This window comes from Heterodontus francisci, chromosome 15 (assembly GCF_036365525.1).
Source record: "Heterodontus francisci isolate sHetFra1 chromosome 15, sHetFra1.hap1, whole genome shotgun sequence".
In the NCBI taxonomy this organism is placed as follows: domain Eukaryota; kingdom Metazoa; phylum Chordata; class Chondrichthyes; order Heterodontiformes; family Heterodontidae; genus Heterodontus; species Heterodontus francisci.
This window is the reverse complement of record NC_090385.1, coordinates 6115415-6142633: the sequence shown is the minus strand read 5'-3', so window position 1 is coordinate 6142633 and position 27219 is coordinate 6115415. Positions and strand designations below refer to the sequence as shown.

Here is a 27219-nt window from a genome sequence, read left to right as displayed (position 1 = left end):
GTGCCACTTGATAGCACTGTTGATGACACCTTCCATCACTTTACTGATGACTGAGAGTAGACTGATGGGGCGGTAATTGGCTGGGTTGGACTTGTCCTGCTTTTTGTGCACAGGACATACCTGGGCAATTTTCCACATTGCTGGGTAGATGCCGGTGCTGTAGCTGTTTTGGAACAGCTTGGCTAGGGGCGTGGCAAGTTCAGGAGCACAGGTCTTCAGTACTATTGCCGGAATATTGTCAAGGCCCAATAGTCTTTGCAGTATCCAGTGCCTTCAGTCATTTCTTCATATCACACGGAATGAATCGAATTGGCTGAAGACTGGCATCTGTGATGCTGGGGATTTCAGGAGGACGCCGAGATGGATCATCAACTCGACACTTCTGGCTGAAGATTATTGCAAATGCTTCAGCCTTATCTTTCACACTGATGTGCTGGGCTCCCCCATCATTGAGGATGGGGATATTTGTGGAGCCACCTCCTCCAGTTAGTTGTTTAATTGTCCACCACCATTCACGGCTGGATGTGGCAGGACTGCAGAACTTAGATCTGATCCGTTGGTTATGGGATCGTTTAGCTCTGTCTATTTTACACGGTGAGTTATTTCGATCTGAAATGCACTGCCTGAAAGAATGGTGGAAACATCAATAAAGACAGTCAAAAGGGAATTGGATAAATATTTGAAAAGGAAAATATTGCAGGTCTATGGGGAATGATCAGGGAGAGTGTGACTAATTGGATAGCTCTTTCAGCACAGACACGATGGGCCAAATGGCCTCTTTCTGTGTTATACCATTCTATAAAAAATCTATATTATCAGTGTAAGTGTTAAACCCTACTTCCAGTGTGATTTGAATAGCATTTACTGTGAAAAAATGAAACAATATGTGTCTGTCTCACTCATTTATGTAAAGTTCAATAATTGTCTGAATTGCCTTTTATTGAGTTGCCTTGTCCAATTACAGTTGTACTCAAAATTGTAACCATACTGCGGAGTTGTGGCAATTACCACAAGTCTTGGATTACAGCCAGTGGTAACATGACAGAATCAGCAAGAACTGCGCTAGAACATGATGAGACACAGGGTAATCTGGCAGCAAGTGTCCTTGGTGTTAGTTTGCAGTGGTGTGCACATCAATCAGTGCATAGGAGCACCAATACCTAGCGTTAATTGAAGTGATCAATCAATTATACTTTGGCAAATAATCACTAAAATCACAATTGCACGATTGGAAGTTTTGTGTGCATTTGCCAATCAATAGCAAATAAGTGGATTAATCTTCCAGGATTTCTTGTGGTATTGGTCATGGGTACTTGGACACTGGTTGAGGTGGAGGTAGAATTAGAGTGTAGGAATGGAGTGTGAGTGGATTCAGAGTGGAGTGTGGTACAAGTGGGGTGGAGTGGCAATTGAATTCATGTCATTTGCCAATTCTGCACTTGTGTCCCCAGCAAATGGGCGTCTCTGCTGGCTAAGCAGCCATCTGTATAACTGCAGTAGGTACGGCAAACCCCGCCATTATTGCTCTTTCTATTCAAGCAGTCAGTGTGGCAGTGGGAGTTCGTCTAAATGGATGCTCAATAATACCAGTCACAGAGTTTGCAGGAGGATGTTTTTTTGCATTTATTCCCTTTATGTTTTGGGGCAAAATGCCCCAAAGATGCCCCTCACTCCACATTGCTCTCTTTCCATAAATCCCGGCAATGCCGGGGTAATCTCTGCTCACTTTCCACAGCTGCTGCAGGCTGCCATGGCCAGCTCTGAGGATGTTATAAGAGCTGTCTGATGCTGCATTAACTACCATCTGTAGGGGGATTGAGTGTGATGTCAATGCCTTCCACAGACAGCAGATTTTTAAAATATATTCTTTCATGGGATGTGGGCATCACTGGCAAGGCCAACATTTGTTGCCCATCCTTAATTGCCCTTGACAACTGTGTGGCTTGCTAGGCCATTTCAGAGGGCAGTTAAGAATAACCATGTTGATCTGGGTCTGGAGTCACATGCCAGCCAGACCAGGTAAGGATTTCCATCCCTAAAGGGCATTAGTGAACTGGATGGGTTTTTATGACAATCAATAATGGTTTCACGGCACAATTCCAGATTTTTATTAATTAATTGAATTTAAATTCACTGTGGTGGGATTTGAACCCACGTCACCAGAGCATTAGCCCAGGTCCCTGGATTATTTGCTCAGTGACATTACCACTGTGCCACCATTACCCCCTCTGTGTTGTTAACCTGGCCGTCTCTTTGTTGCTGCTGTTAACCACACTCTCATTGCAGCTTCCATTGTGAGTGAGTCTGTGAAAAATAGAAAATCTTCTCTGCTTGCTTTGAATCTCCAGGGAAGGATGGGGAGCAACATATGAATGTTTCCACTGGCGTCCGGGCCTTACAAGGATTTAGAGGATGCATATGCACCAAATTGGAAGGACACACTCTTAGCATTTGGCCTGACGGACCTGGGGGATTGCATCACTGGCTCCAGAACCTCCACACATTTAGCTCGACCTCTGATTTAGCAGCTGGTTGTCACTCCACCCTCCTTTGCAGCCCCTCCTGTACACTTTTGAACTGTAGTCACTGTTGTAACGTTGGGAAACTTTAACACCTCGTCAAAGGGAGAGCAATTCTAGTAATAGGGTTCAAATTCACAACCTTCTGATTCAGAGGCAAAAGGACCGTCAACTCTGCCAAAGTAACACATGCACCCAAAACTACACAACCATTCTGGCTCAGGGTGTAGGTGGACATACACCACAGGAGGGAGGGCTGTCCGCCAGCAAATTTTGAGAGGAAAACCCCTCCTTCTGATTTCTGCTTGCTTCCTGCACATAGAATAGGAACACAAGGATCCAGGCCTGCATAACAATTGGAAGGGTGCATCAAAAGTGGGTGGGCCAGCAGTTCTTAAAGGGCTGTTGCTCACCATTGAGTCAGCTGTGGCTCAGTGGGTAGTGCTCTCATCTCTAAGCCAGAAGTTCCAGTCCCACTCCAGAGAAATGAGCATATAATTCTCCAGTGAATGAGTGAGGGAGTGCTGTAATGTTGAAGGTACTATCTCGAAGATGCTGCCTTTTGAGTGAGATATTAAACCGAGGCCCCGTCTGCCCTCACAGGTGGGCAGAAAAGATCCCAATACACTACTTCGAAGAAGAGCAGGGGAGTTCTCCCCAGTGTCCTTGCCAATATTTATCCCTCAACCTACATCACAGAAACAGATAAGCTGGTCATTTATCTCACTGCTGTTCGTGGGAGCCTGCTGTGCGCAAATAGGCTGGTGCATTTGCTGCATTTCAACAGTGACTACACATCAGAGGTACTTCATTGTTTGGAAAGTGCTTTGAAATATGCTGAGGTTGTGAAAGGAGCTGTATAAATGCAAGTTTTTTCTTTCTTATGCACCGATGTAGAATTACGCAGAACATCTTATGCACAGCTTGCCCTGAAGTCAATGCTATTAGTGTGACCAAGATTTCCAGAGTTTGATAGCAACTTTCTTTTGAATTTTTCTTACTGAGACTTACACTAACCACAGTGCAACCAGTCTCAGTGCACCTGAAATATTTCGTATCCCCATCCCATGCACAATGAGTTCAAAAGGATTAAGCAGTGGGAATGGGCTTCCCAATGGGAATTCCCCTGTCCTGCAGAATGACAGAAAAGTAAGAGAAGCAGCAGAGGCTAGAGGCTCTGAGAGTGTGTGGCTCCAGGAAAGGAGACGGAAGCACCTTCACTATTACCCCTATCGGTGGCATTGGACTTGACCTTATTTCATCTCAGTCTTTCCATTCCAGCTTTGGGTCATGAGCTGTGCAGGAAATTTCTGTATAAATGCAGGTCAGGCAAGATCAGCAGAGCAACCGGTGTAAATTTTGGCTTTAAAGCAATCGAGGAAATTTTGGAATTTTCCAGATGAAATGCAGTTATATCAGTTAGTTTGTCAGAGGTTACATGGTCATCAGCAGAATTAGATCCTGGAGTTTCTTCATTCAGGTCTATGCCAGTTGCTGTGCAATTCAAGCTATTATTTTATGATGAAAAAAAGGCCAAAAATGTAAGTGATAAACTAAGGGCATCTGCTAAATAGAAAAGATTACTGAATCAATCATGCATCGTGACTGTGAGCTAAACGCATCCCATTTATAACGTAGTACAAAGTGTTTACATTGCAACTTGTCACAACACAAATTAAAAGGCTTATATCACAGCTCACAGAGTTCCTCAGTTATGGTACACAAATACTGATGGCTCAGATTTGTAAAAATATATCGATGGAGGAAATGCTGGAAATATGCAGCAGGTCTATTACAATCTATAAGGAAACCAATTAACTCTTTTGGATGCTGCCAAAGGATTCAGATGCCAAATGTAGGAACAGGAGGAGGCTATTCAGTTCCCAAAACTTGCTCTGCCATTCAATTAGATCATGGCTGTTGTTACGGCCAAGGCGAGAGTAATGCACTGTTAATTCAGCCCCACTACTGCACATCCGATAGCATAGTCTTTACCCTTATACAAGAAACCTGGTTCTTTTATTTTTTCTCTTTCAAATTATTACTTCCCTTATAATTCACTTAATTAGCGTTGGATTTGAATTCCGAACGAGCCTCCAATTAATATGTTACGACCGAAGTGGGAGTAATGCACTGTTAATTCAGTCCCAATACTTCACAGGTCACAGCATATTAGTAAAGTGTCCCCACCTACTGGAAAAAAACTAGCCAAATTAATTATTTATCCCCAGAATAGAGCACACAAAACTAGGTTTCTTTAAACAACAACAAAATTAACTATTTATGAATAAACCAAGTTTTAAATGATGATGAGATGAATCTATATGTATGAAAAGATTTTATAACTCCTTAATCTTCTTAACCCTCATGCACACACATATATTCAATTACCAACGATTAACCGGGTTGATAAAAAAAATGTTTTGAATTGGAACTTTTTCTTAGGAATAATAAAATAACTGCATTACAACTTCTGGTAGTATTCTTCCTGGATTGGTGAGGTGTCCCAGAGTCGAATAGTCATATGCCACTCAATGTCTCTCCAGGTGAAATTAATGAACAGTCTGTGGTGGGTAGGCATCCAAGGTAGTTTGCCTATAGCAGGCATCACACAGATCTTTCAGCAACAGGTTGTAACAACAGGTCTATTTAAATTTTAAAGTAGCAGTCAAACAATAGAAACTTTCTTGAGAGTTCAGGAACTTCCAAAACACAAAAGTCAACTTACTCTCAGCAAAGGAGCCTTCTCCACAGAGTACAGCAACTATAGAACTCACTCTTGAGGCAGAGATTCTTGATTGGAGTCAACAGCAACCTGCCACACCCAAAACACAGGCTTTCTTTCTCCACAGAGTGTAGCAATTCTTCTTTTCTCTGGGTCTCTTCCTCTCTTCAGGCATTAACAGCAACAAGGGTTTTAGTTTCCATACATTAGATTTTTGCAACTCCTTCAAAGAGATTAGACTTTTACTTGATACAGGAATTATTCTTCAAGAGAAAGAGTTTTCTGGGCTTTGTTCCTGACCAATTTCCAGCAGTAACCCTTTTTGCTCTTCACAGTTCCCCTGGTCACTTTCACAATGCAGAACTGAAATTAAAAGCCTTTTTTTTTATACAAACAATCAGAAGACTATTGTAAAATCTTCCTGTCACTTGGATACAAATTGCCTTGCAGCCTGTTCTCCAAATACTAAATGCCAACATTCAAGACCCTCAGAAAACCCTTTTTCTCAGTCTTAAAGGCACATAGACCTCCAAGTTTTTTTAAAAAACAAAAATCTTATGGCATTGTATCTTAACTCCATTTGGTTATGTAAGCCTTAATACCCTTGCCCAACAAAAATCCATCAATCTCAGGTTTGTAATTTTCAATTGATCTCCAGCCTCAACAGCTTTTTGGGGGAGAAAGTTCCAGATTTCCACTACCCTTTGTTTGAAGAAGTGCTTCCTGACATCACTGCTGAATGACCTGACTCTAATTTTAAGGTCATGCCCTCTTGTTCTGGACTCTCCACCAGAGGAAATAATTTCTCTTTATCTACCCTATCAACTCCTTTAATCATCTTAAATGCCTCAATCAGATCATGCCTTAATCTTCAAGAGAATACAAGCTTAGTCCACATAACCTCATAATTTAACCTTTTAAAATTTAGCCTCTGTTTTCTTTCTCAGTCACTGACACATCAGCTGTGTATTTCCAACATTTCCTCTATTTTATTTCAGATTCCTATTGGGATTTCTTCCTCTTGTTCTATTACACATCAATATGACGTGTAATCCCAATAGTCATTGTGCAGTGAAATACTGGTGCTTTTAAATTTCTTAAGCTTGTATTGAAATCTTTCCTTGGCCTCGTCCCTCCCTATCCTTGTAACCTCCTCCAACCTTACAATCCTCTAAGATCTCTGCACTTCTCTATACCTGGCCTGTTGCACATCTCCAATTTTAATCACCCCACCATTGGTGCCCGTGCCTTCAGCTGCCTGGGCCCTAAGCTCTGGAATTCTCTTTCTAAATCTCTCTGCCTCTCTACCTCTCTTTCCTCCTTTAAGACGCTCTTTAAAACCTACTTCTTTGATCAAGCTTTTGGTCCCCTGTCTGGATATCTCTTTGTGTGGCTCGGTATCAAATTTGGCTTGATCATGCTGTTGTGAAATATCTTGAGATGTTTTACTATGGTAAAGATGTTACATGAATACAAGTTATTGTTGTTTTAAAGCCTTTTTCTTTAAACACAGATTATACCCCTATAACCAATAAATCATACAGCACAGAAGGGGGCCATCCCCTGTGTAACTTGTGGAGCAAACACCTGCGCTTCCAGTTCACAGGACATCAATATATGGATGTGGAGAGCAGTGGAGAGCTGTTAAAATCTCTCTTGTTTTGAAATGTTCTATATTTTGTGTTGGCCTGTAAATTTCTCCTTTTAAAGTATTTATCCAGTCACCTTATGAAGTTATTGTTGAATCTTCTTCCACCACTTTCAGGTAATGTGTTCTAGATCCTAACAACGCACTGTGTAAAGATAATTCTCCTTATATAATTCTCTTAAATCTGTGTCCTCAGGTTATCGACCAAGTGCTACGGGCCAAATGCTGGAAAATGAGATTAGATAGGTGCTTGATGGCTGGCACAGACATGGTGGGCCGAAGGGCCTGTTTCTGTGCTGTATAACTCTATGGCTCTATTACGCTATGACCCTCCTGCCACTGGAAATAGTTACTCCTTATTTACTCTATCAAAACCCTTCATAATTTCAAACACCTCTATTAATTTCCCCTTAACCTTCTTTGCTCCTGAAGATAAAATAGCATCAGTCACTGATAACTAACCAATCTTGCTGTATCCAATTTAGGATTTATCCAAACAATATACCACGAAATATTTGCAGGGCGCAGGCACAGTGGCCTCCTTCTGTGTTGTGTAATTCTAGGGCTCTATCAATGAGACAACAGTGCGCAAAACAGCCCCATTCCAAACCTCCTGACCTTCAAAATTCAAACAGGATAAACCTGCGAGGAAAACACAAGTTTTTTTTATTCATTCGTAGGATGTGGGCATCACTGGCTCAGCCAGCATTTATTGCCTCATCCCTAATTGCCCTTGAGAAGGTGCTGGTGAGCTGCCTTCTTGAACCGCTGCAGTCCATGTGGAAATGGAAAGTAGGATGAGCTAATTTGGCTGCAGGAGTGTCAAGGGCCTAATGGAAATCACAGGCTGTAGTCGGGACTCTGCAAGTTAGAAGTTGGCTAACAGGTGTAAAGTTCATAGTGGTGAGTGAAAAAACATTGAAAAAACAGGGATAATATAGGCAGAGGTTTCATTTATTAGGAAAGAGCGGTCCAACATGAGGGTTTGGTACAGGTTTGTATAAATTCAGATTAATCTAGCACCAAAAGTGATTGATAAATGCTTGCAAGCAACTCTGAAGGTTAATATGGTAATTCGCACCAAGCCACAAGATTGACACTTCCTCTTAATTCCTGTTAGTAAGAAATCTTTATGTTTTGTATATATGATGCTCTGTTTTTTTTAAAACTCCCACATACCAAATCTCATGTGGTTGTTACACTATGCTATTCCATCAATCAATACCCTGTGACTCTTTTAATCCAACCATAATATCGTGATACTCTTGTGTAAAAGCCATATCTGCCAGAAACTGCACAGCCATCCCCCCAGCTCACAATGCCTGTTAAAAACCAAGTGTTCTTGTAGCTCGTGATGTGAGGGCCTCCACTGTCTCCTTGGCAGGCATCTTTTATTCCCGTTGCACTGCCAGCACAGAACATGTTCCCTGTGACGCTATATTTACTGGAGTCTTTGCACATACTGCGTTCAACATAAGGGATGTCGATTTTCCGTAGAACAACCGCAGTAGGTCCCATATTGGCTAGCCTTCCCCAGCCACTAACCGTCCCATAATTTTGTGTCATCAGTATCTTTTCAGCAAAGGGCTTCTCGGGGAGACAAATGGGGATGATGAAGGCATTGAACTTTATTGGCGTTTTCAGTAGGATTAGCGCAATGTCGTGATCATATCTGCTTTTAGTGGCGTTATACTTTGGATACAATACCACTTTCTTCACTTCGTGATAATTTTCCGTGTGTTCATCTATGTTAATGTTATGTTCACCTGTTGCAAATTGAAAAGAAGTATTAAATAGAGCAAATATACAATAAGATGAGATACAGAGAGAGAGAGAGAGACAGAGACAGAGACAGAAACAGAGATTGCATTTATATAGCTCCTTTCGTGGCCTCAGGGCATTCTAAAGTGCTTTACAACCAGCGAAATACTTCTGAAGTGTAGTCACTTTTGTAATGTAGGAAACACAGCAGCCAATTTGTGCACAGCAAGCTCCCACAAACCGCAATGAGATAATGACCAGATAATCTGTTTCAAAGATGGTGGTTGAGGGATGAATATTGGCCAAGATACCGAAGAGTTTAAACTAAAATGGCAGGGGGATGGGAACCTTTGCAAGGAGTCAGAGGAGGGGGGAATCAAAGACAAGAACAAAAGACAGTAAGGGCAAAAAGAAAAGTGATAGGCAGAGAAATCAAGGGCCAGAATCAAACAGGGCACAGTGAAAAATAGTGGGAAGAGGACAAGTACTGTTAAAAAGACAAGCCTTAAGGCTTTGTGCCTTAACGCGCGGAGCATTCGCAATAAAGTGGATGAATTAATCGTGCAAATAGATGTAAACGGGTCTGATATAGTCAGGATTATAGAGACATGGCTGCAAGGTGACCAGGGATGGGAAATGAACATCCAGGGGTATTCAGCATGTAGGAAGGACAGAAAAAAAGCAAAAGGCGGTGGAGTTGCATTGCTGGTTAAAGAGGAAATTAATGCAATAATATTAGCTCTGACGATGTGGAATTTATATGGGTAAAGCTGAGAAACACTAAGGGGCAAAAAACATTAGTGGGGGTTATATATAGACCTCCAAACTGTAGTGCTGATGTTGGGAATGGCATTAAATAGAAAGTTAGAGACGCAAGCGATAAAGGAACATCTGTAATTATGGGTGACTTAATCTGCATATAGATTGGGCAAATCAAATTAGTCAGAATACCGTAGAGGAGGAATTCTTGGAGTGTATATGGGATGGTTTTCTGGCCCAATATGTTGAGGAACCAACTAGACAACAGGCCATCCTAGACTGGGTATTGTGTAATGAGAGAGAAATAACTGACAATCTAGTGGTGCGAGATCCCTTGGAAATGAGCGACCATAATATGATAGAATTCTTCATCAAGATGGAGAGTGATCTAGTTGATTCTGAGACTAGAGTCCTGAATCTTAATAAAGGAAACTACGAAGGTATGAGGCGCGATTTGGCCATGACGGATTGGGAAACATTACTTAAAGGGATGACAGTGGATAGGAAATGGCAAACATTTAGAGGGAGCATGGATGAACTGCAACAAATAGAGTATGAGAGCAAGCTTGCAGGGAACATAAAAACTGACTGTAAAAGTTTCTATAGGTATGTGAAGAGAAGAAGATTGGTGAAGACAAATGTAGGTCCCTTACAGTCAGAAACAGGGGAATTTATTATAGGCTGACCAACTAAATGCATACTTTGGTTCTGTCTTCACAAAGGAGGACACAAATATCATACCAGAAATGTTGGGGAACACAGGGTTTAGTGAGAGAGAGGAACTGAAGAAAATCTGTATTAGTAGAGAAATGGTGTTGAGGAAATTGATGGGATTGAAGGCCGATAAATCCCCAGGACCTGATGGTATGCATCCCAGAATACTTAAGGAAGTGGCCCTAGAAATAATGGATGCATTGGTGGTCATCTTCCAAGATTCTATCAACTCTGGAACAGTTCCTACAGATTGGAGGGTAGCTAATGTAACCCCATTATTTAAAAAGGGAGGTAGAGAGAAAGCAGGGAATTATAGACCAGTCAGCCTGACGTCGGTAGTGGGGAAAATTCTAGAGTCCATTATCAAAGATTTTATAGCAGAGCACTTGGCGAACAGTGGTAGAATCGGGCAGAGTCAGCATGGATTTACGAAAGGGAAATCATGTTTGACAATTCTACTAGAATTCTTCGAGGATGTAACTTGTAGCGTTGATGAGGGGGAGCCGGTGGATGTGGTTTAGTTGGACTTTCAGAAGGCTTTGTACAAAGTCCCACATAAGAGATTAGCGTGTAAAATTAAAGCGCATGGGATTGGGGGTAGTGTATTGCGAAGGATAGAAAATTAGTTGGCAGACAGGAAACAAAGAGTTGGGATAAATGTTTTTTTTCCCGAATGGCAGGCAGTGACTAGTGGGGTACCGCAGGGATCGGTGCTAGGACCCCAGCTATTCACAATATATATTCATGATTTAGATGAGGGAACTAAATGTAATATCTTCAAATTTGCAGGTGACACAAAACTGGGTGGGAGGGTGAGTTGTGAGGAGGATGCAGAGAGGCTTCAGGCTGATTTGGACAAGTTGAGTGAGTGGGCTAATGCATGGCAGATGCAGTATAATGTGGATAAATGTGAGGTTATCCACTTTGGTAGCAAAAACAGGAAGGCAGATTATTATCTGAATGGCTATAAACTGAGAGAGGGGAATATGCAGTGAGACCTGGGTGTTCTCATACACCAGTCGCTGAAGGTGCAACAGGCGGTAAAAAAGGCAAATGGTATGTTGGCCCTCATAGCGAGAGGATTCGAGTACAGGAGCAGGGATGTCTTGCTGCAATTATACAGAGCCTTGGTGAGGCCACACCTGGAATATTGTGTGTAGTTTTGGTCTCCTTATCTAAGGAATGATGCTCTTGCTATAGAGGGAGTGCAGCGAAGGTTTACCAGACTGATTCCTGGGATGGTGGGACTGACGAATGAGGACTTGACAGGAAGGATGTTCCCAATGGTGGGGAGTCCAGAACCAGGGGTCATAGTCTCAGGAAACGGGGTAAACGTGTCAGGACTGAGATGAGGAGAAATTTCTTCACCCAGAGAGTGGTGACCCTGTGGAATTCGCTACCACAGAAAGCAGTTGAGGCCAAAACATTGTATGTTTTCAAGAAAGAGTTAGATATAGCTCTTGGGTTTAAAGGGATCAAAGGGTATGGGGTGAAAGCAGGAACAGGCTACTGAGTTGGATGATCAGCCATGATCATAATGAATGGCGGAGCAGACTCAAAGGGCCTAATGGCCTACTCCTGCTCCTGTTTTCTATGTTTCTATGTTACACCTACTTGAGAGGGCAGACGGGGCCTTGGTTTAACATCACAGCCAAAAGACATACAGACATCCATATGAATTCAGAGCAGGAGTAGGCCACTCGGCCCTTCGAGCCTGCTCCATCATTCTATAGGTTCATGGCTCGACTGATTACTCGACATTTCCACCTACTCCCGATAACCTTTCACCCCCTTGCTGATCAAGAATCTATCTACCTCTGACTTAAAAATATTCAAAGACTCTACTTCCACTGCCTTTTGAGGAAGAAAATTCCAAAGACTCACGACTCTCTGAGAGAAAAAATTTCTCCTCATCTCTGTTTAAAATAAGGGCAACCCCTTATTTTTAAACAGTGACCCCTAGTTCAAGATTCTCCCACAAGGGAAACATCCTTTCCACATCTTAAATGTTTCAATCAAGTCACCTCTTGCTCTTCTAAATTCCGACGGATCAAGACAGTACCTCCGACACTGCAGCACTCCCTCAGTACTGCACTGGAGTGTTGGTCCAGATTTTGTGCTTATACCACTGGAGTGGAACTTGAACACCCAACTTTCTGATTCAGAGGCACTATATAAATGCAACTTCTTTCTTTAAAGGGATCATTAATGGCAGTGAGGAATAGTTGGAAGCAGGTCTGGAACTCATGATTCTTTTGGGATTTTTGAACCTTAAAGGCTTTCTTAACTTACCCTGCTTGCTCCTTTAAATTTGACCGATGCTGAAATAAGCTGCTGTGTTGAACTTCTGACCCTTTCCAGCCTTCCCCTTTAAGGTGCTATAATCAGTGATTTCGCCGCTGGTTTTCTTACCCTTCCAAACAGCAAAGCTGCCTAATTACAAGTTGCAACTAACGAGGCCCAAACATGAAAGTGGATCGGGACCTCCCACCATATGCCATTGATCTCCCCATTCCTCAATAAAATGGACCTCTCTTTGATAACCCAATGACATCTGTAATGGAGTTATGTAGAGGATATATTTGTGATAATGCTCATTTATCATAGAGTCATACAGACTTTATTATCATAGAGTCTTAGAGTGTATATTATATATATATGTATGTAGAGAGAGAGAGCGCGAAAGAGAGATGGAGAGACTATATATGACTCGATGACTCAATGTTCATTTGCAACACCAGTGGATTGGACCAGATTTCTGATTGGTCCCCTTGGCAGGCAGGACAAACCAACAGTTTGTCTGGAACATGTAATTTGATTCAGTCATTGTCAGACAGACAGTTTTCAGAGCTCAACAACAACAACTTATATTTATATAGCACCTTTAACATAAAACCTCATACGGCGCTTCACAAGAGCATTGAAATGCAAAATTTGACATCGAACCACATAAGGCAATATTAGGGCAGTTGGCCAAAAGCTTAGTCAAAGAGGTAGTTTTTCAGGAGTGCCTTAAAGGAGGAAAGCAAACTAGAGAGACAGAGAGGTTTAGGGAGGAAATCCTTGCTATCTGCCAAGATCTACAGTCGGTCCAGGCTCCAGGCTCAGCAAGGCAATGGAACAGACCCGGGAACCAACGTATTTTGGTAGGCAGGCCCCACTTGTGGTTTCCTCTCTGGTTGGCACGCTGGAGGATGGATGAGTGCAGGCATATGACCAATCAAGCAGCTGGGCGAGGGACCGTGCAACTTGCAACTATTTTTTTGCACTGTATTTTTCGCACTGTATTTTTGTGGCATCCAAAAGAGCAAGAAACTACAGTCACATAGTACTTACCAACAACAATCTGAAAGTTCACAGGGAAATGCATACAATGTGCTGCTGTAATCACCCACTTTTCATTCAGGATAGTTCCACCACAGAATCCTTTCTTCTTAGAATTATCCAGTAACATGGCCTTTCACAAAAAGCAGAGATACATCAACAGGTTACAAGCTAGGCACACAGTTTATCAGCAAGAACAGGATAGTTTACCCAATGAAACTGTGAGCTTTCTTGCTCTACAAAAATAAAATACTGCAGATGCTGGAAATCTGAAATAAAAACAGTGGCACTGTGGCGCAGTGGTTAGCACCACAGCCTCACAGCTCTAGGGACCCGGGTTCAATTCTGGGTACTGCCTGTGCGGAGTTTGTAAGTTCTCCCTGTGACCACGTGGGTTTTCGCCGGGTGCTCCGGTTTCCTCCCACTGACTTGCAGGTGATGGGTAAATTGGCCATTGTAAATTGCCCCTAGTGTAGGTAGGTGGTAGGGAATATGGGATTACTGTAGGGTTAGTATAAATGGGTGGTTCTTGGTCGGCACAGACTTGGTGGGCCGAAGGGCTTGTTTCAGTGTTGTATCTCTAAATAAAATAAAATAATAAATAAAGATGTGCTGGAAATACTCAGCAGGTCTGGCAGCATCTGTGGAGAGAGAAACAGAGTTAATGTTTCAGGTCAATGACCTTTCATCAGAGCTTTCTTGTTTTGCTTCTTCACTGATAGATTGACAAACACAGTCCCCACCACTTACAGCTCTCTATATGCAATGGCCACTATTACAGTACTCTACAAAAACAACTTATATTTATATAGCGCCTTTAATGTAATAAAATGTCCCAAGGTGCTTCATAGGAGCACTAGAAAACAAAGTATGACACCGAGCCACAAAAGGAAATATTAGGTCAGATGACCAAAAGCTTGGTCAAAGAGGTAGGTCTTAAGGAGTGTCTTAAAGGAGGAAAGCGAGGTGGAGAGGCGTAGGGAGGAAATTCCAGAGCTTGGGACCTAGGCATTAAAAACGCAGCCACCAATGATGGAGCAATTAAAATCAGGGATGCACAAGAGGCCAGAATTAGAGCAGCGCCGATATCGCGGAGGTTTGTGGGACTGGAGGAGATTACAGAGATAGGGAGAGGTGAAGCCATAAAGGGGTTTGAATACAAGAATGAGAGTTTTAAAATCAAGATGTTGCTTGACTGAGAGCCAATGTAGGTCAGTGAGCACAGGGGTGATAGAGGAAATGGGACTTGGTGTGAGTTAAGACACGGGCAGTAGAGTTTTGGATGGCCTCAAGTTTACAGAGTGTAGAATGTAGAAGACCAGCCAGGAGTGCGTTGGAATGATGAAGTCTAGAGATAACAAAGGCACGAATGAGGGTTACAGCAGCAGATGAGCTGAGACAGGAACGAAGTCAGGCAATGTTACAAAGGTAGAAATAGACATTGTTAGTGATGATGTGAATATGAGGTTGGAAGTGCATCAAGGATGTTCCTTTTGTGTTGTGATCTTCTGCCCAGTTGTTTCTAGCTGCACTTTGACCTGTAGCATTATTTAAACTGCAGTCAATGTTTAGCACAGGCTGTAAAACCTGTAACCTTACACACCACTTAGAAGGGATTAGAAAGACATTATTGAGATGTTACTTAACTTCCACAAATCAAAATACTGTGAATACTGTAGGTATGAATTAAAAACAGAAAATGCTGGAAATACTCATCAGGTCAAGCAAACATCTAAAGTGAAACAGAGTTAAGGTTTCAGGTCAATGACCGTTCTTATGTTTGTTCTTGCATTCAGTGAACCCTTAACGAGGTGCGAGCTAGTGAGTAAGCACAGCCATTTCTGCTCAAAATAAACACAGCATTTAAGACGCAATAAGAACAACTGATATTGGATAGCACCTTTAACACAGTAAGGTGTCACAAGGTGCTTCATGGGGACATTATCAACTAAAATTTAACACTGAGCTACATAAGGAACTATTAGGGCAGGTGATCAAAAAGGTTTGTTTTAAGAAGCATCTTAAAGGAGGGCAGAGTGGCAGAGAGTTAGAGAGGTTTATGGATGGAATTCCAGAGCTTGGGGCCCAGGCAGCTGAAATTACCATTAATCAAATAGATAATGGCTATTGCTTTTTGGCCAGTATTTGGCCAATATTGGCCAATATTTACCCCTCATTCAGTATCAGTAAATCAGATTTATCTGGTCGTGATCGCATTGCTCTTTGTTGGATCTTTCTGTGTGTAAATTAGCTGCTGCATTTCTTACATTACAATGGTGAGTACACTTCAATAACACGTCATTGGCTGTAAAGCACATTGGGATGTTCTTAAGTCATGAAAAGCACTAGAGAAATTCAAGTCTTCTTTAAAACATATATACCATACCTGCCAAGGGCATTGTCCCTTCAGACATTCTTCACCGCCTACTATTCTGGTATGATCAGCTGGTGCTGGTTTGATGTGGGTGTAGTTATAGGCTCCTGTGATGTTACTGATATTGGTAGCAGCTGTTACGTTAGTTCTCAGCGAAGTGTTTGTAACATTATACAGATACGAGTTGACTGTAACAGTACTGTTGACTTCAGAATCCGGCATTGAATTGGTATCAAGTGAGCGCACTGCATTGATAGCTGCAATTCGTCCACATGGATGTAACACTAACAAAAAAAGAAATAAATTAGTTAATTGACTTCATATGATGCCCTAATTTTCAACATACCAGCGTCTGCTCTCGGATTTCTTTTCTAAAGCAAAAGCAAAATACTGCGGATGCTGGAAATCTGAAATAAAACAGAAAGTGCTGGAAATAATCAGCAGGTCTGGCAACATGTGTGGAGAGAGAAACAGAGTTAACATTTCAGGTCGATGACCTTTCATCATCTGAGCAGAGTCAACATGGTTTTATGAACGGGAAATCATGTTTGACAAATTTATTAGAGTTCTTTGAAGATATAACGAGCAGGGTGGATAAAGGGGAACCGGTAGCTGTAGTCTATTTAGATTTCCTAAAGGCATTTGATAAGGTGCCACATAAAAGGTTACTATACAAGACAAGACTCATTGTGTTGGGGTAATAGATCATCATGGATAGAGGATTGGCTAACTAACAGGAAACAGAGAGTCAGGATAAATGGGTCCTTTTCAGGTTACCAAACCTTAGCTAGTGGGGTGCCACAGGAATCAGTGCTGGAGCCTCAACTATTTACAATCTATGTTAATGACTTGGATGAAGGGATAGAGTATATTGCAGTCAAATTTGCTGATGATAAAAAGATAGGTAGGAAAGCAAGTTGTAAGGAGGACACAAACGGTAGAATTTTCCCGTGGCTCGGGACCCCAAAATTGGGATCAAATGGGGTTCCGATCCCATACTTGCTGGCAGTGAGACCAGGCGAGCTATCTTCCCAGCAATTGGCCACCTCCAAGCTCCTGTTAGGCTCCTGAAAGTTGATGCATTGGTTTTAATTTTCCAAAATTCCCTAGATTCTGGAAAGGTCCCATCAGAGTGTAACTCTGCTATTCAAAAAAGGAGGAAGACGGGAATTAGGAAACTACAGGCCAGTTAGCTTAACATTTGTCATAGGTAAAATGCTGGAATCTATTATTAAGGAGGCAAGAGCAGGTTATTTTGAAAATCTCAGTGAAAACAGGCAGAATCAACATGGTTTTGAGAAAGGGAAATCGTATTTGACCATTTTATTAGAGTTCTTTGATGAAGTAACCAGCAATGTGGATAAAGGGAACCTGTAGATGTGGTGTACTTGGATTTCCAGAATGCATTTGACATGGTGCCACATCAAAGGTTACTAAACAAAATAAGAGCCCATGGTGTAGGGGGTAACATATTAGCATGGATAGAGGATTGGCTAGCTAACAGGAAACAGAGAGTGCTAGGTGCTAGGACCCCAGCTATTCACTAGATATATTAATGATTTAGATGAGGGAACAAAATGTAATATCTCCAAATTTGCAGATGACACAAAACTGGGTGGGAGGGTGTGTTGTGAGGAGGATGCAGAGAGGCTTCAGGGTGATTTGGACAAGTTGAGTGAGTGGGCAAATGCATAGCAGATGCAGTATAATGTGGATAAATGTGAGGTTATCCACTTTGGTAGCAAAAACAGGAAGGCAGATTATTATCTGAATGGCTATAAACTGAGAGAGGGGAATATGCAGCGAGACCTGGGTGTTCTCATACACCAGTCGCTGAAGGTAAGCATGCAGGTGCAACAGGTGGTAAAAAAAGCAAATGGTATGTTGGCCTTCATAGCAAGAGGATTCGAGTACAGGAGACAGGGATGTCTTGCTGCAATTATACAGGGCCTTGGTGAGGCCACACCTGGAATATTGTGTGCAGTTTTGGTCTCCTTATCTGAGGAAGGATGTTCTTGCTATAGAGGGAATGCAGCGAAGATTTACCAGACTGATTCCTGGGATGGCGGGACTGACGTATGAGGAGAGATTGAGCCAGTTAGGATTATATTCACTGGAGTTCAGAAGAGTGAGGGGGGATCTCATAGAAACCTATAAAATTCTAACAGGACTTGACAGGGTAGCTGCAGGAAGGATGTTCCCGATGGTGGGGGAGACCAGAACCAGGGATCATATTCTAAGGATACGGGGTAAACCTTTCAGGACTGAGATGAGGAGAAATTTCTTCACCCAGAGAGTGGTGAGCCTGTGGAATTCGCTACCACAGAAAGCAGTTGAGGCCAAAACATTGTATGTTTTCAAGAAGGAGTCAGATATAGTTCTTGGGTCTAAAGGGGTCAAAGGGTATGGGGCAAAAGTGGGAACAGGTTAGTGAGTTGGATGATCAGCCATAATCATAATGAATGGCGGAGCAGGCTCAAAGGGCCGAATGGCCTACTCCTGCTCCTATTTTCGATGTTCTGTTTTCTAACCACAACTATCTTCCTTAGCGCTAGGTATCACTCCAGCCAGCGGAGAGTTTTCCCCCTGATTCCCATTGACTTCAGTTTTCTTGGGTGCTTTGATGCCATACTCAGTCAAATGCTGCCTTGAGGTCAAGGGCAGTCATTCTCACCTCACCTCTTGAGTTCAGCTCTTTTGTCCATGTTTGAACCTAGGCTGTAATGAGGTCAGGAGCTGAGTGGCCCTGGCGGAACCCAAACTGAGCATCACTGAGCAGGTTATTGCTAAGCAACTGCAGCTTGATGGCACTGTTGATGACACCATCCATCACTTTACTGATGATTGAGAGTAGATGATGGGGCGCTAATTGGCCGGGTTGGACTTGTCCTTTTTGTGTACAGGACATACCTGGGCAATTTTCCGCATTGCAGGGTAAATACCAGTGTTGTAGCTGTACTGGAACAGCTTGGCTAGGGGCGCGGCAAGTTCTGGAGCACAGGTCTTCAGTACCATTGTTGGAATATTGTCAGGGCCCATAGCTTTTGCAGTATCCAGTGCCTTCAGTCGTTTCTTGATATCACACGGAGTGAATCGAATTGGCTGAAGTCTGGCATCTGTGATGCTGGGGACTTCAGGAGGAGGCTGAGATGGATCATCAACTCGGCACTTCTGGCTGAAGATTGTCGCAAATGCTTCAGCCTTATCTTTCGCACTGATGTGCTGGGCACCCCCATCATTGAGGATGGGGATATTTGTGGAGCCTCCTCCTCCAGTTAGTTGTTTAATTGTCCACCACCATTGACGGCTGGATGTGGCAGGACTGCAGAGCTTAGATCTGATCCGTTGGTTATGGGATGGTTTAGCTCAGTCTATCGCATGCTGCTTACGCAGTTACTCCTGTGTTGTAGCTTCACCAGGTTGACACCTCATTTTGAGGTTTGCCTGGTGCTGCTCCTGGCATGCCCTCCTGCACTCTTCTTTGAACCAGGGTAGGTCTCCTGGCTTTGATGGTAATGGTAGAGTGGGGGATATAGAGTCATGGAGTTCTACAGCACAGAAACAGGCCCTTCGGCCCATCGTGTCTGTGCTGGCCATCAAGCACCTAACTATTCAAATCCCATTTTCCAGCACGGCCCATAGCCTTGTATACTGTGGTGTTTCAAGTGCTCATCTAAATACTTTTTAAATGTTGTGAGGGTTCCTGCCTCGACCACCTCTTCAGGCAGTGCGTTCCAGATTCCAATCAAAATCTTTTCCTCAAATCCCCTCTAAACCTCCTGCCCTTTACCTTAAATCTATGCCCCCTGGTTATTGACACCTCCGCTAAGGGAAAAACTTTCTTCCAATCTAACGTATCTGTGCCCCTCATAATTTTGTATACCTCAATCATATCTCCCCTCAGCCTTCTCTGCTCTAAGGAAAACCACCCTAGCCTTTTCAGTCTCTCTTCATAGCTGAAATGCTCCAGCCCAGGCAACATCCTGGTGAATCTCCTCTGCACCCTCTCCAGTGCAATCACATCCTTCCTATAGTGTGGTGCCCAGAACTGTACACAGTACTCCAGCTGTGGCCTAACTAGCATTTTATACAGCTCCATCATAACCTCCCTGTTCTTATATTCTATGCCTCAGCTAATAAAGGCAAGTATCCCATATGCCTTCCTAACCACCTTAACTACCTGTGCTGCTGCCTTCAGTGATCTATGGACAAGTACACCAAGGTCCCTCTGACCCTCTGTACTTCCTAGGATCCTACCATCCATTCTATATTCCCTTGCCTTGTTAGTCCTCCCAAAATACATCACCTCACACTTCTCAGGATTAAATTTCATTTGCCACAGCTGGGCCATGAGGTTACAGATCGTGGTTGAGTACAATTCTGCTGCTGCTGATGGCCCACAGCACCTCATGGATGCCCAGTTTTGCATTGCTAGATCTGTTCGAAATCTATCCCATCTAGCACAGTGGTAGTATCACACAATATGATGGAGGGTATCCTCAATGTGAAGGTGGGACTTCATCTACACAAGGAATGTGCGGTGGTCACTCCTACCAATACTGTCATGGACAGATGCATCTGCGGCAGGCAGATTGGTGAGGACGAGGTCAAGTATGTTTTTCCCTCTTGTTGGTTCCCTCACCACTGCCACACACACAGTCTAGCAGCTATGTCCTTTAGGACTCGGTCAGCAGTGGTGCTACCGAGCCACTCTTGGTGATGGACATTGAAGTCCCCCACCCAGAGTACATTCTGTGCCCTTGCCACCCTCCATGCTTTCTCCAAGTGGTGTTCAACTTGTACTGAGTCATCAGCTGAGGGATGGCAGTAGGTGGTAATCAGCAGGAGGTTTCCTTGTCCATGTTTGATCTGATGCCATGAGACTTCATGGTATCCAGAGTTGATGTTGAGGACTCCCAGGGCATCTCCCACCCGACTGTATACCACTGTGCCACCACCTCTGGTGGGTCTATCCTGCCAGTGGGACAAGACATACCCAGGGATGGTGATGGCAGTGTTTCGGAGTGTCTGTCAGGTATGATTCCGTGAGTATGACTATGTCAGGCTGTTGCTTGACTAGTCTGTGGGACAGCTCTCCCAACTTTGGCACAAGCCCCTAGATGTTAGTAAGGAGGACTTTGCAGGGGCGACAGGGCTGGGTTTGCCGTTGTTGTTTCCGGTGCCTAGGTCGATGCCGGGTGGTCTGTCCGGTTTCATTCTTTTTTATTGATTTCGCAACAGTTCGATACAACTGAGTGGCTTCCTGGGCCATTTCAGAGGGCATGTAAGAGTCACCCACATTGCTGTGTGTCTGGAGTCACATGTAGGCCAGACCAGGTAAGGACGGCAGATTTCCTTCCCTGAAGGACATTAATGAACCAGATGGGTTTTTACAACAATCGACAATGGTTTCATGGCCATCATTAGACTAGCTTTTAATTCCAGATTTATTAATTGAATTCAAATTCCACCTTCAGCTGTGGTGGGATTCAAACCCATGTCCCCAGAGCAATACCCTGGGTGCCTAAGCTACTAGTCCAGTGACAGTACCACTACATCACCACCTCCCCTGCAAAATGCCTGCGGAGGCAGGAAGAGGCCCTTAATTGGCTACTTAAGTGGCTCAATTGGCCACCTGGCAGGCATCGGCACCTCCAACCTTCCCTCCACTGGCAATATACCATGTTGGTGGGAAGATTTCAGGCTCATCTCCTGATGCCTTCCCCAGGCATTTTGACAGTCCTCACACCTCCCAGCTTCCCTCCAATGGGCTGGGAAATTCTGTCCAATCCCCTTGTGGGGGATTCTAGAACTGGGGGGCATAGTTTCAGAATCAGGGATAGCCCATTTAAGATAGGGATGAAGAGGAATGTATTCTTTCAGAATGTCGTGAACCTTTGGAATTCTCTTCCCCAGAGAGCAGTGGAGGCTGAGTCATTGAATATATTCAAGGCTGAGTTGGACAGATTTTGAATTCTCGGGGAGTCAAAGGAAAGGGAAACAGCCAGGAAACTGGAGTGGAGGCAAAGATCAGATCAGCCATGATCTTATTGAATGGAGGAGCAGGTTCGAGGGGGCGAATGACCTACTCCCACTCTTATTTCTTCAGTTCTTGTGTTCTTAAAGCTTAAGGCAATGTCTAATGCATCGTTACTCTGTTTGCACGACGGTTCCCAAAGCTCTCCACAACTGGGGTTTTCCTCACCTCGTGTCTGGGTCTGTTATAGATTAATTGAGAAAGATTGATTGCTCTGATTATCATTGAATCATGTGAGTACCAGGATGGTAGAAGATGAACTAGATGAGCAGAAATTTCCTCCAGCTAAAAATTGGGAAGTCCAAAGCCATTGTCTTTGGTCCCCACCACAAGCTCCATTTCCTAGTGTTATGAAAGAGCTTCTGATTTTTGGTAAATATATTTTTTGAGGAATTTATTGTCAAACAGAAGAACTGTTTGACCAGTTTTTTTTCCCCAAGAGGGTCATCAAGAGGACTTGTTTGACAACAACATTTAGTTTGTCACATGACTCAAGTTAAAAATAGAACTGAAACCCTGGTAACTGGGGAAGATGTGTGCAGAGAAGTGACAGGTCTGAAGGTGGACTTTCTGTTTTCGGTTGCACTTTTGAATTGTTTGGAGTTGGGAATGAACTGTTTAAAAGGGCTTGGAGTTAAAAAAAAAAGCTGAAGGACAGAACCCCAGCTCAGCCCGACCTGTTCCATCTCCTTAAAAAGCCTGTAGAAGCAGAGAACTTCCAAGGAAGGAGAGAAGATCACAACCCAGCTCAGTTTTCCAGGACCTCTCTAAAAGACCCTGAGAAGTCCACTGTGTCAACTCATCTCGTCTCCTGTCTTTGAAGAAAAGTCTGATAAATTAATTCTGTACGCCGCCTGAAAAGAACTCTTCTAAAAGATCCCAGTGACCTGTCTCAGAGTGTACTCAGAGGCTAGACTGTATGCCGGTTTTGGGACACAACACATTTCATCCGTTTCTTCTTCAAGAATGAGCAAGTATTCAGCCTAAGCTCTAAACAACAATCCATTTTATTTTTCTGGTCCATTGGGGGCGGGGGCGGTTAGAGGTGTGTGTATGTGTGTGTGTGTAAGTGTGTAAAAGGGAACTTTAATATTTCAATCTGTGTGTTTATGCTTTACTTCATTACTGGTTAAGACTTGTTTTATAATAAACCAATAATTTTGCTATTTATTAAAGAAACCTGGTTGGTGTGTTTTATTCTGGGATAAAAATAGAGTCTATGATTGACTATATCAGTAAGTGGGAAAAAAATTAAATATATGTGGAAACTTGTGGAGAAGTGCGACTAGAATAAACAGTGCACACCTCCCGCCTCAGACGTAACACTAGTCACCGACTTCATCCCGCTTCCTGTCTGATTCTAAACTAGTCTGTTTGCAATCTTGCTGTCATACTTGACCCCGAGATGATCTTTAAACCACATAGCCACTCCATCACTAAGACAGCCTATTTCCACCTCTGTAACATCACCCCGCTTCGCCCCGACTCAGCTTTTCTGCTGCTGAAACCCTCATTCGTGCCTTCATTACCTCTAGACTTGTCTATTTCAATATGCTCCTGGCTGGTCTCCCACATTCTACCCTCTGGAAACTTGAGGTCTTCCAAAACTCTGCTGCTTGTGTCTTAACTCACACCAAATCTCGTTCATCCCTGTGCTCGCTGACCAACATTGGCTCCCAGTTAAGCAATATCTCAATTTTAAAATTCTTGCACTGGTTTTCAGATCCCTCCATGGCCTCACCAGCCCCTCCACCAACCCCCCCTCCCCAACCAACGTAATCTCCAGCCCCACAATCCTCCATGGTATCTGCTCTTCTCTAATTCTGCCATCTTGAGCATACACGATTTTGCTGGCCGTCCCTTCAGCTACCTGGGCCCTAAGCTCTGGAATTCCCTTCCTAAACCTCTCTGCTTCTCTATCTCTCTCTCCTGCTTCAAGACCCTCCTTAAAATCTACTTCTTTTATCAAGCTTTCAATCACCTGCCCTGATATCTTCTCATGTGGCTCGGTGCCACATTTTGCTTTATAACGTTCCTGTGAAGTGCTTGGGCATTTTACTATGTTAAAGGCCCTATATAAATGCAGTTGCTGAATTTGATGGACCTTGGCCATTTTTTTGTCTAACTATTCCTATGTTCCTAAATTTCTCCAAGATTCAGGGCAAATGAAAACACTTGGGAGTGCCAGGGTAAAGACACTACAACAAGAGTAGTTTACAACACAAAGGCATAAAAAAAAGACAAGAAAAGTCTACAATGTACTAACATATAATTCTCATGTTTTATTCTACTGCTAAAATGAAATTCTCTTTAATCTGACCTTTCCCTTTACATCCACAAATTTAAATTGATAGAAATAAGCCCAAGCTTGGAATCTAAATTGCTGTTGATGGAAGAAGCTTAAAGATTGGATAATGCTGGTAAATTTCAGGCTCCAAGTCAGAGGAAACCAGCATGAAATGTAAACATATGTTTAGGCATAAACTTGTGAATTTCTAGCATGAATCAATCTGTGCGGTCTGAAATGTGACAGATGCTTACCTTACCTGCAACATTTGTAATTTACATTTTAAAATTTGTGGATTTATTTTAGACTCAGTTTTGCTATTTTGATTTTTTTGTGAAAATGGGGATCTGGTAACTTTAGTTAAAACAGAAACTGTGCATATGATAAGAAGGATATCAAGGCACTGGAGATGGTGCAAAAAAAGATTTACAAGAATGATACCAGAACTGAGAGATTATAAATATGAGGAAAGAATTAACATACTTGGGTTCTTATCTCTAGAAAAGAGATGGCTGAGGGGTGATCTGATGGTAGTTTTTAAAATTATGAAGAGGTTTGATAGGGTAAATGTAGAGAAGTAGTTGTGAAGGAGGCCAAGACTAGGTTTTATAAATACAAGGGTCGTCACTCTTTACCCAGAGAGTGGCCAGAATGTGGAACTCGCTACCCCATGGAGTGCTTGAGGTGAATAGCATAGGTGCATCTAAAGGGAAGCTAGATAGGCACATGAGGGAGAAAGGAATAGAAGGATATGCTGATAGGGTGAGATGAAGAAGGGTGGGAAAAGGCGCTTGTGGAACATAAATGCTAGCATAGACCAGTTGGGCCGAATGGCCTGTTTCAGTTCTGTAAACTCAATGTAACTCTATATCAAAGAATGTGATATAGCAGACTTTTCTGAAAAATGTAACACAGCAAACAGCATGTCCTTTACCTGCAGGGATACAGGAATGTTGATCAGTGTCAAGTTTGTAAGTCGGGGCACACATACACCTCACTCCTCTTACTGCATCAGTTTTGCAAAAATGATGACATTTCCCATTGTCCAAGCTGCACAATTTTAATGGTTCTGCAAGAGTAAAAAGCTATTTAGCAACAAGCAACCACTATAGAACATGTTAACATGATAATATTTCAGGATTCACTTTTCAAAATAATCATTTTTATATTTCCAATATAAAAATATTTGAGGCATGTTATTGGAACTGACCCTGAAACAGCAAGGGCTGTAGCAGTTGACTGGACTAATAAATCAGAGAATGTGAGTTTCAATCCCACTGTGGCAGATTTGAGAACTTGAACTTAGTTTTGAAAAATTATCTAATATCAGTAAAAGTGACCATAAGATGTCAGATTATCATTAAAAATCTAATGTTCACTAATAATCTTTAGGGAAGAGACCTGCCGTCCTTACCTGGTCTGGGCTGATATGTGACTCCAGTCCCAAGCCAGTACGGCTGACATTTAACTACCCTCTGAAGTGACCCAGCAGGTCACCAGTTGTGTCAAACTTGCTACCAGGGGTTCATGAAGAACTCTCTTCATATTCACAAGAGGCAACTATGGAAGGGGCCTTGCCAGCAACACCCACATCCCACTAAAGAAATTTTTAAAAAACTCCTGTTTGCATTCACTAATTGGCAAAATTATCAATTGGATTATCCTCCCGTATTTACAGTGTCAGCTGTGGCTCAGTTGATAGCACTCTTGCCTCTGGATTCAAGTCCCACTTTAGAGCTTGAGCACAACAATCCAGGCTGATACACAGGGTGGTACTGGGGGAGTGCTCCACTGTTGGTGGTGCTGTCTTTCAGATAAGATGCTAACCGAGGCCCCCATCTGCCTGCTTGGATGTAAAAGATCCCATGGCGCTATCCTGAAGAAAATCAGGGCAGTTTTCCCTGGTGTCCTGGGGCCAATATCTATCCCTCAACCAACATCACAAAAACAGATTATCTGGTCATTATCACATTGCTGTTTGTGGGAGCTTGCTGTGCACAAATTTGCTGCCATGCTTCCTCCATTACAACAACGACTACACTTCCAAAGTACTTCATTGGTTATAAAATGCTTTGAGATGTCTGGCGGTTGTGAAAGGCTCTCTATAAATACAAGTCCTTTTCTTTTCCAGTTTATACTAAATGTTGAGTTGAGTTACAAATCAGGCATAGTCTAATTGAATGGCAGAACTGGCTTGAAGGCCTGAATGATCTCATTCTGTTCCTAGTGTTCCTCATAACTCTTAAGCCAGTTATTTTTTAATTCACCAAAACTCATCCTTCAATCTTGGGCCTTCCCCTCTCACCCAATAACACTGATACTTTGCTGGGATAGAATTCCTCACATGCCAGTCAACATTCATTACTTTGCCTGAGAGGATCTGAGAGTGACCATTGCTGTGAGTGTCAGCAGAATATTCAGACATGAGGCAGCGTCATGCTATGTCCAATAAACACTCAAATTGGTGCAGTAATGTAATGGCTGCTTTTATTTCGGGCTCTCTCGAACATTCATTCTCGATATATCTTCAGTTTCAGTGGAGTCCCAACAATGTGCTTCCTCCCATCAGAGAGCCCTCTCATGTTCAGTTAACAATATGCAAGTACAATACATATTACACCACAGAAGAACCCAGTCATCCGCCATCCTCACACACACTTCTAAAAACCAATGGGCAGGATTTTATGGTCGAAATAATGGTGAGATTAATAATGCTCACTATTATTTATGTGGAAACAAGACAGCTACTTCCAATGACCACAGGCATTAAATGTGTAAATCAGGAAACTGCTGTCCGAGATGCCCTGCCCTTTCCCATAACCCTAATTCACCGTCTGACTCACGATTCAAATACATTGCACAGTGTGAAATTGCTGTACTTAGCTCGTAGATACAGACTAAACTCACCATAATAAGTTAGGTCTTGTCCATTCCAGTGTAACAATCCTTTTAATGGCATGGCAAGTCTTAATTACTGCCAAACAACCTCTCTGGCCTGGAAATTTAACTTTAAGAAGTGTGGAATCTCATTGCTTCAGCTTTTAATTATTTTCAAAGATTAAAAAAAATTA

At 42.8% G+C, this 27219-nt stretch overlaps 1 protein-coding gene across 1 annotated transcript in view; it reads right to left on the bottom strand.

Annotated features, from left to right (window-relative positions):
- Positions 1–7828: 7828 nt before the first annotated feature.
- The window catches only part of LOC137377475 (coagulation factor IX-like), a 59838-nt gene continuing 40447 nt past the window's right edge, over positions 7829–27219 (bottom strand). The window contains exons 5-8 of the mRNA XM_068047098.1: positions 25083–25217; positions 15837–16108; positions 13463–13583; positions 7829–8658 (exon numbers count right to left, since the gene is read on the bottom strand). Coding sequence (XP_067903199.1) covers positions 8111–8658; positions 13463–13583; positions 15837–16108; positions 25083–25217 — 1076 coding nt within the window. The 3' untranslated portion in view covers positions 7829–8110. The remainder of the gene's footprint in view (positions 8659–13462; positions 13584–15836; positions 16109–25082; positions 25218–27219) is intronic.